Source organism: Diorhabda carinulata, chromosome 4 (genome assembly GCF_026250575.1).
Source record: "Diorhabda carinulata isolate Delta chromosome 4, icDioCari1.1, whole genome shotgun sequence".
Classification (NCBI taxonomy): Eukaryota; Metazoa; Arthropoda; class Insecta; order Coleoptera; family Chrysomelidae; genus Diorhabda; species Diorhabda carinulata.
The window spans coordinates 28,237,386-28,256,762 of NC_079463.1; the positions used below are offsets into that span (position 1 = coordinate 28,237,386).

The 19,377-nt window shown below is 32.2% G+C and overlaps 1 protein-coding gene across 2 annotated transcripts in view; it reads left to right on the forward strand.

Annotated features, from left to right (window-relative positions):
• The window catches only part of LOC130892885 (homeobox protein Hox-A4-like), a 65,738-nt gene extending 49,126 nt beyond the window's left edge, over positions 1–16,612 (forward strand). The window contains exons 3-4 of one of the 2 annotated variants that reach the window (XM_057798570.1): positions 4,418–4,581; positions 9,141–16,612. In XM_057798570.1, the coding sequence (XP_057654553.1) occupies positions 4,418–4,581; positions 9,141–9,401 (425 nt within the window). In that variant the 3' untranslated portion in view covers positions 9,402–16,612. The remainder of the gene's footprint in view (positions 1–4,417; positions 4,582–9,140) is intronic. The other variant, XM_057798569.1, reaches the window with a different exon arrangement.
• The last annotated feature ends 2,765 nt before the right edge of the window (positions 16,613–19,377 follow it).

Here is a 19,377-nt window from a genome sequence, read left to right on the forward strand (position 1 = left end):
TATGTGCCAACTTGTGATCGTGGTTGACATGAAGATTAAACAACTCGTGATGGAAAATTATGCAGCTCTGGATTTCAATTATGAAATGAAAAACAAAAATAATGTATATTTACAGGGTATTTCATTAAAAATATTTTACATTCATAACAAAAAGTACGGTATTTAAAAGTGCCATTTATGTTAAATGTTTCAGAGGTTTTAATCAGTTTAAATTTATTCCAGATCCAAATTTCATTATGTTAAATCATTGTCTAATAAAAAGATTCTCCTCGATCAGTTTATAAAATATATAAATTTAGGTTAAGTAACATAACCTAACCTAATCAAACCTAAATTTAGAAATTCTAGTTTTTTAACTTTTAATATGATTAGAGGATTATTTGGAGGGGTCGCATGAAAATGATTGATCATAAACGTGCTTGAGAGTATCTAAAGATTCACGTATAACTTCATTTCACTCGAAAGATCCATAAAATCTTCTGAGATTTCAATTTTTTTGCAATAAGGGGTAGTTTACATCTTGCAAAATATAAAAAGCCCAGTTCGGCACAGGGAAGATTTCGTAGAAGAGGGTAAGTAGAGTATGAATTTTCATGAAAATCGAGATTATAAATGTCTTTAAAAAAAACTTTCAATATTATTACCCTCAGAAAATAATGGTCTTTGGAGGGATGTTAAAATCTAAGATTTTTAAATTTCTTACGATAAAAGGTAGTTTTCACCTCTAAAAAGTAAAAAGCACCCTTCGACATAGGGTAGATTTTGAATAAGGGGGTAAGTGAAGCTTAAATCGAAATTTTCACACATCGATTAATAAAATTACATAATTTTAACGTTTTTTAACGCTGGTTCCTGATCTATGTTTACAAATTAAGAATACGCTGTTAATTAATTTGCTCTTTTGTCCAATGTTTGTCTTTGGTTTGTTACTGCTTAATATGTTTTTCTTTAGTGGAATAATTAATAAAAGTGTTGATTTGGTTGTTTCTGTGGATATTGAAGACTGTGCAATTATAGCAACTTTGGAACTCCTACCTAAAAAGTCAGCTCAGCAGTACGATATTGCATATACCAATTTTCTGATGTAAATTGGAAAATGTCGGAGGAAATTTGACATGAATCTTTCAAGTAAGACGGCTTGAGTAATGAAAAAAAGTTATTTCAATAATTAATATTTGTTCTATTTCTTACAAATGATTTGGAAAGTAATAAACATCTAATTTTTATAAGAGTAACGAACCGACCGTGAAATCTTTTCTATCTACATTCTTTCTGGTGCCCCCTTCTAAGCTTTTAGTGCGAGGGTGAAATTAGGGTGTCGTTAAATGTATTAGGATATTAAATTATCATGACAATGGCACAATCAGGGGTCCCAGTGATAAATACACTGCAAACATACGGCCCTTTTTGGCCACAGGTTTTATAAGCGCAATATGCTGACAAATTTTAGAAACTATGAATAATTAGATAAACATCGAGAGAGAAAAATAAGATGTTCAATTTATTGGACAAATTATGTTCTTTGAATATATAGATAAAAACGGATATACTTACAATTTATCATCTGAATGCAATATTGACAAGAACAAAATTAGAATTTTTGTCGTTCGCCATGAAATTGATCCCTATAAAGTACTTACAAACAGATGATAACAGACTATTTCTACAAGGCGCAAACCAATTTGTTAAATGGCAGAAACTAGTCGTTAAATATGTGGAATAAAGAATTTAGGAACAGTTCCAAATTGCAAATCCTTTTTGCCTGCTCAACCAAATGTAGGATGTTGAGCTGTATAAATAATTGTATGTATTCTTCATTTAACATAATTTCTTCATAAAATAATATATTTTTACCTAAATTTATGTTAGTCGAAGTTTGCGGAATATTTTACTGTATTGAAACTGGCTAAAAAAATTGGTCTCTTACTGTTCATGGGTAGTTGGTGCACAGTAGCACTAGGAAGTGAGGTATCAATATATTTTTGCTCGTTACACTCTGTACAGACTAACGTCAAAATGGTAGTAAGTAGGAGCTCAAACCAGCTTGTTCTTGTCTTGTTATAGTCTGCCAGAATTACAGATTAAAGCCCAATAAAAGGAATACTAAATATGCGGCCATAACTGAGCAAAAAAATATTACATACAACGTACAAATAGATGAAATAGAAACATTAACGTACAATGGAATGGTAATAAACAATAAATCCTAGCGTTGAGATATGAGCAAGATTGATTAAAGCGAGAGCAAAACTCAAAAACAATCCTTTACAACTATTATCTTAACCTTGATTTGCGTATGAGGACGGCACGATGTTATGTCTTTTCTGTGCTCTTGTATGGCGCAAGGGCACGGACTTCTCTACAAGCAACTTCCTCACTAATACATAATGCAGCTAGTAAGAAATTTCTTCAAATAATCACGTAGGTCGGAAACTATTCGGAAGAAGAATTATGAAAATAGTGTGAGAGCTAAGGTGACATCAGTAATAACCTTAGGTTATGTTAATTAAGGTTTTTGAGCAACAAAATTGGCTCAATAAGTTCTGGGGTTTTGAAACATAGAAGGATAGGTAGGTGCAGAACGTTGTGGTTAAAAAATCTTCGTCATCGATTCGAGAAGTTTAGAACTTAGCTAATCCGCGGCAGAAAATAAAGCGATGATAGTTGATAGCCAGCATGGGAGCTATTGGTTACGGCACGGCGTTGAAGAAAGAGTTCAAATTTTAATAGAAATATGTCCCTTTCCTCCCACCAATATCTAATTGCAAAAAGAGATATTTAGGGAATATATTTGGGATCTGTATGCCCTCTCGTCAGTGATTGAGTGCAGTAATTTTAGCGAACAGTGACAAGAGAAATTTGTAATTATTAAAATTAGTTGTTTAAAATGAAGTGAAGAACAAAGCTTTAAGTAGCCAAAGTCGCGTAATTGCGAGCGCAATGCTACAATTTTTGACAGGTTGAGCTCGAAGGTCCAATAATTACATTAATCGAAGGTAAGAGTCTTACTTTTTATTGAATCCCAAGTTGATAAAGGAGAACTAGGGTGATTTGGTACACCAAATACAAAATGGAGTGAAGTAAATAAAATACATTGTTATATACAAAGTTGAAGAACGCATACCGAAAAGGACAATAAACAAATGCTTTATTGTCAAAAAATTGTTACAATTTGTAGATAAAACCTTGTAAAAACTCAAAAACAAACATTAAAATAACTAGATTAAGATACAAAACAAATAAAATTTCAATATACAGAAGAAAATCATAATGAGTAATAAAATTATAGGTAATGGTCATAGATAAGTCGTATATAAGTCCATAGCAAGAATTGAACAGAAAGCAGCATGCCCGAAATAAATTAATTATTAGGATAGAAGTCGTTTACAGAGTAGAAGGCACTTTATAGTAAATATGCCTTCAAATTATTGCGGAACGTGGGAAAAGATGATAATGACTTGATTTCAATTGGCAAATGAAAATACCGTTTCCTATGTGTCAACAGATGACGAAGATAGTGCAGATGAAGAGTGCTACTTATACGGAATTTAAATGAATGCTGATAAGGTAGTGAAAAATGGAGCTGGTGCATCAAGTGATTCGTTGGCGGAAGACGTATGTGTGTGAATTTTGTTTAGAAAAATAAGATTTTTATTACTTAAATGCAGAATTTTTATAAAAGAAACAACTTTGTGTTGTTTTTGAGTTTTTACAATTTTTTCTCAAGTTTTTAATAAACTCTTCTTTAAAATATGTTATTTTCTTATTTTTTACTGCCCGTTTCAAGGAACAAGAGGGTTGTTCCAAGGTACATAATCACATGTACCTTGGAAAGCGATGTAATCAATACAAAGCTTGTGTTTTCATTTCAAAAAAATGTTTCAAGGTTCAACAGTCTGTCCTACATTTTATGACTTTTATCAAATTATTAGGATATAAAAAATGTACAGAAAAATCTTTCATTTCTAAATAAAGAAAAATTTTGAATTGAAATATCGTCTTATTGATATTTATCCGAAAATATTTATAATAATAAATTCCTCCCAATCATTTTAATAGATCTATTAAGTGCCTCGATTCTTTCCACACAATTGATACCGTGCATTTTTTGAAAACAGGGGACGATTTAATGCAATTATCGAAATTAGGTAGATGTTTATGGGTGTACAGGGGTCGTGACTTAGCATGCACTAACTAGATTATAAGGGGTGGTTTCCGTTTTGTTAGACTAAGTATGGCAATTACACGCTTTTGTTACTAAATGTAATATTGGACAAATGTTGATAATTTATTGTTGGGGTATTATAACGATAATTATTGTCGTCTATACGAGATAACTTGTTATTCAAAATCACTATTGGTAAAAATAATTTATTTACAACTAACTTATAGTCATATACGTTTAATTTTGTTACAGGTTGTGGTCCAGGTCACGCTTTATTAGGTAAAACTAGAAGACCTAGGACAGCCTTCACATCTCAACAACTTCTAGAACTTGAAAAACAGTTTAGGCAGAACAAATATCTTTCGAGACCTAAGAGATTTGAAGTGGCAACTAATTTAATGTTGACGGAAACACAGGTATTTGTTTATTACGTATTGAGGTACTTTTGAACAATCAATTGAATTCTTCTTCTTAATACACTATCGGTTAAAAGTTTAGCCTACCTTATAGTTTACGTGACCCAACAAATATTTAATATTTATATTAAAAGAACATATATACGGGGTGTTTCAAAAAAAGATAATCCCGTCTCTAGGATAGATGGAAAACTGAAAAACATTTGAGTTTTGCTCAGTAAAAAAATTTCGTAACGCCATCCGTATTCAAGATAAAGGACATTGAAGAAAAAAAATTTTTACATATTTTGTACGATTTTTCCTCAACTACTGGCAACATTGTGATTAAATTTTACCGAATATGTTCTAGAAGGTGATACATCTAATGAATTTATTTTTATGTCTGACTCTCATAGAGGGCGCTAGTTACACGGTTAGTACCAACTAGTATTAAACATAACATCTTCAGTATAAGAAGCCTGGATTTTTGTGAAACGTTACAAGAAACGAAGCCCCCAGTACCATTTTTTTAAATGTATCCGATTTATCGATGGGGCCTAATTTAAGCGACAAAAAATTTCCAATTTTCATAACGCTTACTAATTAATAATAATTAATAACTTTATTAATACTTTATATACAAGTATCGGTTACTACTAATTTTCAAATCGAAATATTCCGAAAACGGAAAACACCGTATCAATTTTTATCAAGAGTACTTTTTTGGTGGAAAATTGTATGATGTTCAAGTTCACTTAAAATTTTGCGTAATAAATCTAATATTGAAAAAGTTATGTGTTATATGTGTAACTAGCGTCCTCTACTAGAGTCAGAGAGAGACATAAAAACAAATTCATTAGATGTATCAGCTTCTAGATCATATTCGTATAAAATTTAACTACAATGTTGCCAGTAGTTGCGACAAAATCGTAAAAAATATGGATAAGTTTTGTTTTTCTTCAACGTCCTTTATCTTGAATACGGATGGCGTTACGAAAATTTTTTACTGAGCAAACCCCAAATGTTTTTCAGTTTTCTATCTCTCCTAGAGACGAGATCACCTTTTTTCAAAACACCCTGTGGATAATAATATAGTAATAATAAAACCAGTGTGTTTTTTACATACTTGAAATTCTGATTAATCGATGTAATCCCCTTTTATTATTTCGGTGCACAATTTTGACATTTTCTTTAAAAATTTCGACAAATAATCGTCGTTTATATGAATAGTCCAGAAATGTGAATGGAAGTGGCACTTTCCCGTTCAACTTGTTCCACAACAACTCAATCGGATTGAGGTCTGGCGAGAGTGACGGCCAAATCATTACTTTCCGTACACTTTTCCATACCAATTTCTTCAAATACTCTTTATACAGTCTCGAGGAATTCTTGACATGGTTGTCATGCTGGAAGATAAATTTTCCGCCGATCAGGCGCTTGCCAGAACGTACTACATTTTCCTTCAATTTTTTTCTTAGTCTTCCTTCTTCCAAATCCCTATAATTTTCACCAGTTCTCCAGTCGCCCCTTCTCCAAAACATTTCCAAATTCTCACTAAGCTTTCGCCGTGTTTTACAATCGGGATTACACTTGTATCTACCATACGTTTCCTCTTTTGACCTGAGCGCAAACACTCTCTATGATCCATACTGCCACCTCTTGATTTTATTTTGACGTTTTAAAAGGGGTTTTTTTACTGCCACAATTCCAAAAAGGCCAATCATCACACCTATGATTTTATCACAGCTTCTAATATCTATAAGAATCCTATCTCTACATGAGCTCTATGGATTATGGTAAATTTGTCCCAGATTCTTAAAGTGACGTCTTGCAAAACTTTTCCCAAAGGACTATTTTTACATAGAGCACACGCTATTTTTCTGTCAATAAACATTTTAAAGCGGTTTAAAAGTGGAATAAGCTGTGCGTCCACCAGCGATTCCTGCTGACGCTACTGCCAAAGCTAGTTTTCCCTGAGACCATACTTTTGCTAACATCAGACTAGGCATGAAAGTCTTGCCGATTCCACCTGGAGCATCCAAAAAATATTTTTTTTTTTCATTAAAACGAACACTGTGCATAACACGATTGTAATATGTCAGCCGATCAACTTATTCTGGTTTCTTTTCAGTAATTTACTATTTAATTCATTTACATCATACGGCTTTCACAACGCTACTTCTAACGGATCCAATTTATTATGTGAATTATTCCTTTTTGATGCAGGAAACGCAAAATCAGTTAATGATTTATCGCAAATTTCGAGAATCTTATCTTCAATTATGATAAGTCCATCGTTGTATATATCATCACTATATGCTAATATCATATCCTAATTCTCATTACGCTTTCTGTTTATTATATCTTAACATAAATCAGTACAAAATTTATTCCATAACTCTAAGGGATCAGATAGAAAATATGAGGATGATGGTAAATAATTCCCTTGATTTTGCGGCTGGCTCAGAAATAACAGCATCTGACATAGTATTTGTCCAATGTTTATCTCTCTCCAGTAAATCTAAAACCTTGTAAGTGCCTTGATAAGTTTGTAAAATAACACCATTAACGGTCTTTAGATGTGCAAACGACATTGGACCGCGCAAACTTATTGCAGTAACATTCAATATCCTGCCGACGTCTTCTTCTATAAAATTAATATCTTTCCTTTTCATAATACTGGGGTACATCTTGATATAAAAGGCTTGTTGCCAAGATCAAAGAACGCTGTAAGTGTCGTTGATAGTCGCAGCATGATGTTACATACCCTAGATCCTTCCTTGATAAATGGACTATCCAACACAAAAAGAATTTTCAATTCGAACAGTAGTTTCTGAGATTAGTGCGTTCAAACAAATAAAAAAACCAACGCTTCAGCTTCATAATATTAGCATAAGTTGTATTTTCACTATGCCCAGAGCTTTGTCAGATGAAGCTGCTCATTGGTTACTGTTGACCAGATTATAATAGACTAAATTCCTTGGTGGGTGTATGAATTCAATTAATTTAAAAAAAAATAATTTAAAAATCTGCTCAGAACATGTTTTTTTTTTCATTTCAATTTACATTTTTTTATTTCGCAATTAATTTGATTTTTTGTAGTCTATGAATTTTTGAATAATCTATATCAACCGTTAAAAGGTCATTTCTACGGACTCAATAAATTAAATTCTTTGTTTTATTATGCAGAAGCTTCGGTTCGTTGAACAGACTATAACTATTATCGGATATTCGAATAAAAAAACTTGCTTTCCAATTACGCAAAGTAAGAAAAGTTCAAACATTAAAATGTTATCAAGTATGCAATAACCGAGGGAAAATGCGGCAGAAATTTGATAAACGACCGTCATATTTGGAGCTGTTAGTCAAGCTAATCGTGAATTATAACTTCTGTCTGTTTGTTTGATGTTGTTCTTAACTCCAGTCATAACTCTTAGGAGAAAGAAAACAGTTTTGATACAAAACGGAATCTCTAAGTATATAAAATATTTTATATACTTGTATCAAAGGACGCCACAACGAATTATATTTAATAGATAATATTATTAATAAGATTTGACAAATATCTTATGCATTATTGAAAGTATAATAGTACGAAGGTTGTCTGAAAAGTTTCCGACTTAACAAAGAAGCAAAAAAATTTGTTTAATTTTGAGTTTATACATTCAATTTAGTGTTTCCCAACTTCCCAAATTTCAGCTCAATCGGAAACCGGGAAGTTGATCAAATTTAACTTGCAAGATTTGATTACAAACAGAGGGACAGGTGAAACTAAATAAAAGCTTGTGAAAATCTTTTAGTACAGAGGTAGTGCACAAAAACATTAATATCCCTGTAAACAGAGTAATATTCCCATTTTTGAAACAAAATTAAATAAACCTTTTGAAAAACTACAACAAACAAAAAAAAGGATTAACATTGAAATTATCACATTCGCATTTTCTATTACCAAACTCCGTTTCCATTTGGACACGATTGAAAAGACGGTGGGGTGTGAGGAGTGCACGTGCACGAGCACACAAGAAAATTCGATCTGCCGTTTGAGTCCTAGAGATGAACAAACATACGAATTATTATCATCATTATCACATTATCACAAAAATTAGCAAATGTTCAATATTATATAAAATAGTGAACAAAAATTGATGATGGAAAAGATTATTTTTTCTAAAAATGAGTGAATTTTTATTAATAATTCAAGATAATTTAAAAAATGCGTATTTTGAATTTTCCACAAAAAAGCCTTTTAATTTAAGAATGGTTAGGTTAGGTTAGGTTAGATTGGATAAGGTTATGTTAGGTTAGGTTAGGAGACTATGGGATTGAAGATACCGTCTTTATACTAGCAAATGTGCGCTCGATATGATCGAACCTCCGTGCGCTCGATGCACGCATTCGAAAAGACTATGGTGGTAACTCAAAACAACACTATTAAATGTTTTTATTCACATTGGGTTTGACTTGATAGAGCATTTAACTGTCATAACATTAATCGGGAGACAACTTCTATAGTAGATTGCTAAAAATGAAATTATTTTAAGTTAGAACTAATCATTAGTCGTACAACTATTTTGTTCTAGGTGAAAATATGGTTCCAAAATCGACGTATGAAATGGAAACGCAGTAAGAAGGCACACCAAGAAGCGAAGTCATCCAAAGAGTCGGCCGACAGTAAATCCCAAACGAATCTAACTTCCGTAAATCCTCATAATAGTTACAAATCATGTTCCTCCATATCCAGTCCCGAAACCTCAGCAGAATGTCCCATTTCTCTAGAAACCATACCGGAATCGAGAAAAAATCCAGACAGTGAATCTCTTTATCGACCATACGTCGTTTAAGGGTGTTGTGAGAACAACTATATTTGTAAATATATCATAATTTCGCTCAATGTCGATAGATGAGATACCATAAAGCGACTCGTATATAATTGATTTATAACACTAAAAAGGTAACTACACACCTTAACGAAGAACTTAAAATGGGAATAATCATTGAAGTAACTCTTGGTAAAATCAAAAGTTTATTCAAAAAATTTTCTACGCTGATAGAAATCTAACTATTTTTTTAAACAGAAAAGCAGTTGATAAGCACTAATACAATCTTATTTAGATGACTTATATTAATTATTATTCATCTAAAGAGCCATCCATAGAATTATGGATAAAACTAATGTGCTTTCATTATAAAATTTATAAAAGACCACATTTTCAATAACACCGATACATTTAACAAATTGAGAATGGAAATTTGCTTAACTGACGGAATAGAAATTGTTATACAATTTAGTTGATCCAGAAAACCAATGGATATATACATTCATTGAGGATTCACAAACCACATATCACTCATTCTTTCTTCACTAGGATCACTTTAATATCCAGGAAAAAAGAGTTGAAGTGACGCAGTTAGCGTTTAAATATCCAGAAGTTGATAAAGAAATCGTCTCTTTTTCACATTATGCACCAAACTCTCCGTTTGTGTTTGAGTTTCAACAGGTTGATATCATAGTAACAACAACAAATTCTACAGAGGGTTTTAATACTAATTCTGTAATAGATCAACCAAAAAGAGCTAGCAAAACGTCTAGCAAAGAAGATCACAAGAAGATCCCTAGAGGAGAAAGAAGCAAGAGAAAAAAGCCATTTGCGAGTGGATCAGAAGATCAGAAAAATAACCCAGAAGATTAAGAATGAAAATTATTTTGCGCATAAGCAATTTAAGCTAATAGGTCCGCTTCATAGCAGAGTAGATCCCTAGAAGATTAACAATAAAGAAAGAGAAGAATCTGCTGATTTTCATTAAGATAAACAGTGTCTTGAATAAATACAACTTTAGCTAGTAGATCTCTTTCTTAAATCTATCAGATAAATCTCCCAGAAGATTCAGAAAATAATACGAAGAAGAGTACTGGATCTAATTAAAAGAGGATCTGCTGATCCTCAGAAGAATAAGAATTGTTTTGCGTATGAACAGCTTAAGCTAATGGATCCGCTTCATAACAGAGTAAATCCCTAGAAGATTAACAATAAAGAAAGAGAAGAATCTGCTGATTTTCATTAAGATAAACAGTGTCTTGAATAAATACAACTTTAGCTAGTAGATCTCTTTCTTAAATCTATCAGATAAATCTCCCAGAAGATTGAGAAAATAATACGAAGAAGAGGAGAGGAGCCAATTAAGAAATGATCTGCTGAGGTAGATGATTAAGAAACTAGAAAGAAGTTGGTCTACTTACGAGAAAGCCTACTGAATCCCAGAGGGGGAGTATTCATCCGTGAATATGAATTATTATAATAAATTAAGGTTTGGTTTGCTTAGATTCATTGATGTTGATGATAGGTTGTAGATATTGTCCATGTAGAGAGAGATCTTCAGAAATGATACTCAAAATTTTTTCAAAAATATTAGTGGTTTCTTATGAAGTTTTTAATAGAAACATGACATAAAAAAGAAAAATTGCATAGAGGAATTATATTAGAAGTCCAAAGAGAAAAGCCGCGAGAAACTACAAACGTGACAAAGAAAGTAATTAAGAGATTAAATAGAAAAAAATTGGACTGTTGCAAAGTTGAAAAGTTGATATTAAAGAGTAATAAAGTGAGACGAGCAATAAATTATTTCTACGTTCCAAAATTTTTATTGTTATGCCAAAGAAGTTTGAGTAAACTTTGAACTGTTAATTTTTTGAGTGCAAAAAATCCAATGAAGTTGTTATACTATATTTTTAATGTGCTACAACTGGTAGCAATATAATTGACAGAAGTAATAGCGAAACAATCTATTTTGTTTTCATTATCACGTTAAGGTATGTAGTTTCAATAATTTTCAGATATCAAAATTTCGAGAAATACATATCCTCTAATATCATTATTTCAATCAATCATTATTTCACAAAAAGTTATTAACAACAAAGTAGATGAGAAATTTGTTGAAAACTAACACCCTCTTTTTGTTATGAAAGTAAAGGATAACTCCCATTCAAGCAGTAGCGATCATACCATACGTTTACCAAACCAGAGCGGCTGGTTTTAAAGCAGCAACATGTTGACTTTGTGTGCAGTAGACATCAATTACATTGGATCCACCGGTACTCGTTTGTAGTTTAGCTATTGCTAAAAGGTGCAATTGGCACTAAAATGGACGGTGAAAAAATTGAAATATTTTGTGAATACGTCAATCACATGATACGAATAATACAATTTGTTTAAATTGCATTGAAGCTTCATTACTGCACTAACATTTGAATTTGTTCACTAACAACTAGAAAATATGAATAATGAACGGCGTTTCTATAGAGATTTAAAAACTTTTGTAAATAACGTTAACTGTCTGTAGAAAGAACTAACTACTCGTTGTCGAGTATCTATCGGCATCTGTAGGAACAATAGGTTAATGGTTACTGGAAATATGTATGTATAGATTTTGGGGTATTGTATACACAAAGGATCTATTGTTTCCCCCTTTCTTGCTGCGATACTGGAGAACCCATTATTTAGAGCTGATCCGTAAACCCCACTCCTTTTAAAAAGTCTAGAAAGTGGGATGGCTGTAATTGCCACAGATCTTCGTCGTCTATTTCAAGCGTTCTTAAGTGTAGTGCTCTGGAGTTCCTTAGTGTTTCACACTTCAAAAGAATGTGGATAGAGGTTTCGTTCTATGAGCAACAAAATCTACACGTTTTAGAGTCTTCAGGAGTTTGTTGAGGCAACAGGACTCCTGTTAGTATTCGAAGATTGCTCTTACTTTGGTTGATACATTCAGCAGATTTTCCCTAGTTATAGTTTCCCAGAAGAGTCTATGCCTGTTTCAGCCCCTATTGTCCCAATAATTGGTTTTTTTCCTATCCACCTTTTTTCAAGTGTTTTTCCATTGTTCTGTAACTGAAACCACAGAAGGGCTCGAGTCTGCTCCCGCTTTAGCGAGCTTATCAGCTATTTAGTTTCCCTTTGCTCCCGAAATCTATTGTAGGATAACTTTCTTTTTTTTTATCTAGCTCGTTTAGTTTTTTTAGGCAATACCAAACAAGTTTGGATTTTATGATGATGATCTCCTGTTTGCGATAGTTCCTCTCTAGGTTAAACTGAATACATTTTTCAATTGCATAAATTTCGACTTGAAAAAGGCTTGGTGTGCTACCCAGGCTTTCGGAGTGTTTGGTTCTAGGCCCGTATAAACCTATTCCAGTTCCGTCTGCTGTTTTAGATCCGTCCGTTTACCATTTAATGGCATTTCTGTTCATTTTTTGTATGGTGCTTTGATCCCACTTGCTTTCACATTTTATTATTGAGGTAAAGTTTTTCTCAAAGCTAAACTTTTTCAATGCAACGTCCTTAGGTAAGTTCCAGGATATTGGACATATATACATATACCTCAAATCTGAAATAAAAAATTTTCTCTCAATCATTACTATTTTCATCTTAGAGTGAATCACAGTGAAAAATGTTAGTGTCAATTATTGAAGGAGAGCGTTCTTGCGAAAATTTTACTTTTTCCAGAGACAAGGTTTTGAAAATAGAGAAACATAATTGATGTCTCATTAAAGTAATTTACCTTGTGAAGCAGGGCTTTACACCTTTGGAATCGAGAACCTGAGGTAAAGAGAAGATATCAGTGAAAGGTATTCAATAAAATTATTTGTAAAGCTTTGACAATAATATTTGCCACTATTTCTTACAAGTACTAATGCTGGCTGCATGATAAGAAAGATCTAATAACAGTCGCTGCAAAATTCGATTTCTAAGAACATAGAAGAAGTGCGTAGGCAAACCCAATAAACCAAAACGTGTTTTCCTTTTTGGTGTCGCTTTTAAAAAACGGTGATCAAGTAATCTATAAGGATTAAATTAACTTTAACCTCACATGTTGGATTAGCGGAACCGCAATCAAAAAATTATATAAAGCAGGCCAAAACTTGACATTTTTAATTATGTGGTTATTGTAGGTAATAACTTAACCAAGTTTTATAATAATTTATTTTTAAAACCATAAATGGCAGGGCATACAAAAACCGTATAAAGTAGTATGATATTTTTTATTAAATTGAGAATTAAATATAACTGTACTGTAGATTACGATAACCTGGAACTATTTTTTCTCTATTTACAAAAACGCTTCATTTATCTTTACCAACTTTGAGGTATCTTAGTTATCTTTTGTATAGATATGTATTTCTGGATATTCATATAGATGAAAAAATGAATGAAATTTGTAGCATACTGTACAATATATGTAAATAATATTTATTTAAAACCATCAATTGAGGTTGTTATTGGATCTCTTATGTTGTAAGTACTACCTCATTATTTTTTACGTGTTTCAATGTAAATATTTGAGGTTCCTAGACAGAGATGGACTCAGAAAATAATAATGCCGCTCCGTCGATAAACGGACAAACCAAAAATAGACAACCAAATTTTTTCATTACTCCAATAGATGGAAAAACTTTGGGGTAAAGTGAAAGTTTTTATGTCGACATTTAATTTTAAAAAATCCGATTGAAAAATCAAGCAATCGCAAACAACAAGAATTGAGGTGATCATGTTTTCGTATGCTTGTTAGCTCAATATTATGAGGTTATAATAAGGTATCAAAAAGAACGTGCAAAAATAAGTTTTTGAGCTATTTTCTCTAGATAAATAATTTATAACTTTCAATACAATTTTAAGAAAGAACTTTATTCTGAGTCTGACTCACGTGTACATCAAGTGACAGTAATAGCTGACTAACAACAAGTTCATTGCCTTAATAAATGAAGGCTCACCTCTTTTTTGTGACTTATGGCACCACAATGACAGAAATATTGGTGATTTTATATTATATTTTATATAAGTTGTGAAAACTTACAACAAAGATCTTAATAAACTAGTAGTTATTTAGAAATCAAACCATTTGACTGAAATACTGATCTGCCAGGGATAGTATCCATATAATCCATATAACATGCTGCACGGAACGGAATAGACAAGGGTGAATTTGTATCGAATTTCAATGAAAAATTCTACCACTAACATCAACTAAATAAAACAGATAGGGTAGAGCTGTGGTGATTACGGAAGCAACATCATAAATGTACGCTCATCACTTTCGTGAGAGTGCGCACTAGCTGACCTACCATAAAGCTTAGGACTAGCTGAAACAACTCAGTTGGAGAATCTGGAAAATTGGTAAAAGGGTTTTCCTATAGTTGAATAGGACTCCCACCGAATTGATTATGTCGTTATCTAATGAAAAAATTGTGATATTAGGGAAATACTATCAGTGGATAATTTTGCAAAAGGCTTATTTGGAAGCTCATGGACTGCAATGGATTCTTAATCTTAATACTTTGAAAAAATTACAAACAGAACAAGTTTGGAAAGACTTTTGAAAATCAGATAATACTCATGGACAAAAGATATTGAATGTAACTTGAGATTAAGGCTAATGTAATCCCGTGTGGGTTCTGTACAGCAATTATAACGCAAACTTATTTAATGTAACAGTAACAACAGCCCTATGATAACAAAACTATAGATAAACGTAAGTCATAACAGCCTTTCGAGACTGTAGATCGTGTGACAGTAATTTAATATTTCTTCTCCTATTGTAATATCGAATAAACTAATAATTTGAAGCAGATTCCATACACAACAACACAAAACGTTTAGTTTCGTTTCGACAAAGCTCATCCGTACGGTCAATAGGAATAACTGTGTCCACTGGAACGTCCAGAATCCTTACGTCTTCATTGAAGAAGAATTAAACTTGCTTGGGGTGTGTGTGTGTGTGTGTATGCGGGCAGGTATTCATGCGAGTGGTCTCGCATGTCCGTATTTTTTTGAGAGTTACGTGACAGGCCAAAGCTATTTGGAAATTTTCGAAGATTCACGTGGGCGAATCGACAAGGTCCAGCACTCGCGAGCATTCGTCATTTCATGCACTACACTACGCGTTATGTATGCGAGAGTACCTTAATGTTTCTTTTGGAGAATGGATTCGTTGAGTAACTCGTACGGTCATGTGACCAGACACCCTGTGATTTATTCCTGTAGGACCTTCTTAAGGACAGCGCTTTTGCAAGGGGACCAGGCACTCTTCCCGACATTCGAACTACAATTGAATAAGAATTTGACACTCTTCGTGGATAGCTTTATATGCTTCTCTGTTGAGAAACGTTACCATAAATGCATTGATCAATTTGAATACTTACAGTAACCCTTTTTCGAATCCCTTGAGTAGTTTCTTGTAATAAATTCAATTTGACGTTGTATTTTTGTCTCTTATTAAACAAATACGAAGGAATCGTAATCTAGAGCAAAATTCCACATTGAGTTTGTCCGACTCTGTTATACAACACTGGAACGGGTTTCCGATTGTTCAGGATAAGTGTAAACTATCATATTTCATCGATGTGTAATATTAACAATCACTCTAGTACATTTCAAAGCCTTCTCTTGTCTTTACCGACAGTATTTGAAAAAATAATAAAAGGTAGTTGTTGTTTAAACAAAAAGATTCACTATGAAAAATTATCATCCATCTAGATCTTCATTTTGACATTTTAAAAGATGTCAATCAGTTCATCACAAATATCTCGCTTCCTATTTAGTACATTTAGATCCCTAGCTAATTTTTTGAAGATAGACAATAGTGAGTAATTTAAGCAAGAAGATATCTAATACCTTTACTTGGTTATATCTTCTAGATTAGACTTTTACAAAGAAAAGAAATTCGTCATATAAATGTTTTGCAGCAGATTCAATTCCAGTATCGTCTAGAGCTATAAAGACAGCCATAAGACCGTATTATTGTCGACAAAAGCTCGGTTTAACTTTATTGGGATGTTAATTTTTTGAATAGAATGAATAAGACTCAAAATTGATGTTCAACAAATCCCTACCTATGCCATTCTCAAATATAGAAAAAAGTAAACAAATTAACGGCGTGATTTGCATAAATAATCAAAAAATATAAGTTGAGATTTAATTTAAGAATAGTGGCAGTTTATTGAACAAGTCCGTCTCTGTTTTTCTTTGTAAGATTAAAGGTAATTAATAAAAAATTTAGAAAACGTGCGTTTTTTATTAATTTTCAACCAATTACGTTCCAGATTGATGTTTCCAAAATTGCCTCGGTTAGTAACAAGAAATGAATGGTGGTCATTTAGAACATTCAGTTCAATTGTAAAGTACATTGCAAAATACAATATAAATATTATGCAACATTATTATCTTTGTTCTACATAAAGTTTTGTGGTAGAGTCAATATCAAAATTTTACATCTTAAAAATTAATTTTCTCGGTTACGATTGCACCAAATTTGAAAAACTATATATTGATAAACAGAGTATTAAAATCTCTTTCCAACAAGGTGCCACACGACCCTCTTTCTTATTGAAAATTTTCGAGGGGGTGCTTATAATTCAAAGGTGGTGCTGGAGGGGGATAATATTTTCTCACTGTAAATTGTCAATTTATGAATAAAAATCGACGTGTTTCAGGTTTTTCCCCAACGCTAAAATTGAATTCATTACATACATATGGACCGCATTGTATATTTCCACCAGATTTATGAAATTGATAACGTATTTGATTTGATCGGATTTGGAAGATTAAACATAATCCCAATTCCAACTATGTTGATATAATATGACGCGATATATTATAGATTATAATTATATTTACAGATAACAAACGATTTAGTCAAAATTAAATTATCACTTGATTAAAAGGGGATTTACTTATTTATTAAATTATCCCCATATTTTTGTTTACTACCATCATTATCTATAACCTTTGTTTTACATTAAACCGTAATTGTCAACTGCTGAACTTTTCTAAAACTAATTTAACACTACTCACATTAAAGTCAGTTTAAAATACCCTGTATATAGTTGCATAATACTACTACTACGAATAATGCTTCTAATACTACCAGTAATACTACTATCAATACTACTGCTAATGTTACAGAGTGAGTCACTTGAATTTTTGATCGTAAAAAATGAAAGTTTTGGTACAATTGATCATTGACAATGGTTTAAACAATTAATACTGATGATGACAATGTTGAAAAAGTAGGTAATGCCGTCATTAGCTATTGTCCTCATATAGTAAATTGAGTTGGTTAGCAAAAACCTTCATGTACACGTCAATGATAAGTCTTAACAAGCTTTACACAAAGTTTCAGCATCCTGCTTTCATCCATGTCATTATAATAGAGCTCGAACGACCGCTTGGTCAAATTTTTTTGAAAATTAAGTTTCGCGCTGTGACTAGAAAAAGATTAACAACAACAAATTGAGAATAGAATGGACGCTGTTTACGGTAAATTGTGTCCATCATTGGTAATAATTAGTTGATATTAGTTGATCCGTTAGAGAAGAGTATTATTATAAGAAGACCCATTTGCTGGAGGTCTTGTGTCGGTGACTATTACAGAAAAAGTTAATTTAGTGGAAGTGACGGGAACCTAAAAATGAAAGAAATTACCACACAGACCTGCACTTCCAAAAAAAAGTATTCTAGGATCCTACATGAGCGTTAAAATATGACAAAAATTGTAACGAGTGATGAAACTATGGTCTTTTACTATGATCCGACATTCAAAAGAGATCCCATGGGGTGGTATCGGAAAGGAGATACCTTGTCCAAAAAAACAAAGTTCGCGAAAAACAAAAAAATTGATGGCTTTTATATTTTGGGGCATCCTTTTGATTAACCGTAAATATAACATATTACGCCGACTCATTAAGGCAGTTGCGACAAAAAATATTGGAAAAAGGCACGGTAAAATCAGCCCAACTGCTCGATTGCTATATGATAGTGCACTCCACATTACTTTACTTTATAAGACCATTATACGCGAATGTGGCTTCACAAATTCGAACTACCCACTATGTAGCCCTGCTCTGACCCTGTTTGACTATTTTTTCTTCGAAAAGCGGAAGTTCGAGTCAAGGGAAAAAAGATAGCGACTATGAAATCAAGCAAGCAGTGTACGAACATTTTGAGATGCATCGTATTTTTATAGTGGCATAGAAATTTTAGTCAGACATTCTGAGAAATGTGTGAGAGTAAAAAGAAAATATATTGAAAAATAAACATTTTTTTTTATTTATTACCTTTTTATGCTAAGTATGGACGGCATTACGTATTGTATTACTTTCTAATGATTAGTAGGATAATCCACTATTGAGTAAAGTTAAAATTCATTGTAATGGATACTACCGTACAATGTGAGAAACAATCATTAAAAAATGGTTGTAAAGTTGAATAATACGAGGTATATTTTTTAAGTAAGTAACGTTTTGGAATTAAAAAAAGATGTGCAAATATATCGCAATAATTTTATTTTTATATGAAAACCTGTACCTTAATCTACATAATTTCCGTGAATATTGAGGCACATGTCATAACGTGGCACCAGTTTTTAACTCGTAAAATCATAGATATGAAATATATACAGAGTTATTATTAATGAACCAATTTCATGAAACGTTTAACGTTCATTTTTGGAAAAAATGCAAAAACACGTCACGTAACAAAAAACTGAGAGAATTGTTAAAAAACGAAATAGGTCTGATTGTTAATTTGCTACATAATTGAATTAATTATAAGTAAGTTAAAGTTAAAGTCACCTAGTATCAATTTTTTAAATTGTTTTGATTAGACAACCGTTTGTCAGTGTTGGTTTTACAATTAGCGTGATATGAATTTTATTTTCATGGCTACATTAATCGAAAGAGAGATTTTGTGACACGTAAGTATAGACTGAAAGCATAGATTCATGTACTGCAAAGGTTAAACGCGTTTTTCTCGAAAACAGTTTTTTTCA